The 450-nt window shown below is 68.4% G+C and overlaps 1 protein-coding gene across 1 annotated transcript in view; it reads left to right on the plus strand.

The window, feature by feature from the left end:
- Nucleotides 1-450, plus strand: part of RYR1 (ryanodine receptor 1) — a 6553-nt gene that overhangs the window by 3504 nt on the left and 2599 nt on the right. Inside the window, exons 5-6 of the mRNA XM_017729551.1 lie at nucleotides 3-57; nucleotides 137-267. Coding sequence (XP_017585040.1) covers nucleotides 3-57; nucleotides 137-267 — 186 coding nt within the window. The remainder of the gene's footprint in view (nucleotides 1-2; nucleotides 58-136; nucleotides 268-450) is intronic.

Genomic DNA, 450 nt, shown 5'->3' on the forward strand with positions numbered 1-450 from the left:
GCTCTGCCCCACCCGCTGGGGTCCTTCCTCTGCATCATCGGCTACAACTGCCTCAAGGTGACCCCCTGGGACCCCCTGTGCGCGTCCCCCCGGGTGACCCCCTGGGCCCCCCGGTGAGCCCGTGGCCTGTCCCCAGATCCCCCTGGTGATCTTCAAGCGCGAGAAGGAGGTGGCGCGGCGCCTCGAGTTCTCGGGGCTCTACATCACCGAGCAGCCCCCCGACGACGACGTCAAGGGCCAGTGGGACCGCCTGGTGCTCAACGCCCAGTACGGCACCGGGAGGCACCGGGAGGCACTGGGGAGTCACGGGAGGAGGGTTCAGGGTGTCCTGGGGGCATCTGAGGGGCTGGAAGAGAGGTTTGGGGGATTTAGGGAGCTCTGGGAGCTCTGAGAGAGGTTTCAGGGGATCCCGGGGGGTCTGGTGGGACCAACTGTGACCCCCTGAGGCCC

This window comes from Corvus brachyrhynchos, unplaced genomic scaffold, assembly GCF_000691975.1.
Source record: "Corvus brachyrhynchos isolate BGI_N302 unplaced genomic scaffold, ASM69197v1 scaffold543, whole genome shotgun sequence".
NCBI classification, from domain to species: domain Eukaryota; kingdom Metazoa; phylum Chordata; class Aves; order Passeriformes; family Corvidae; genus Corvus; species Corvus brachyrhynchos.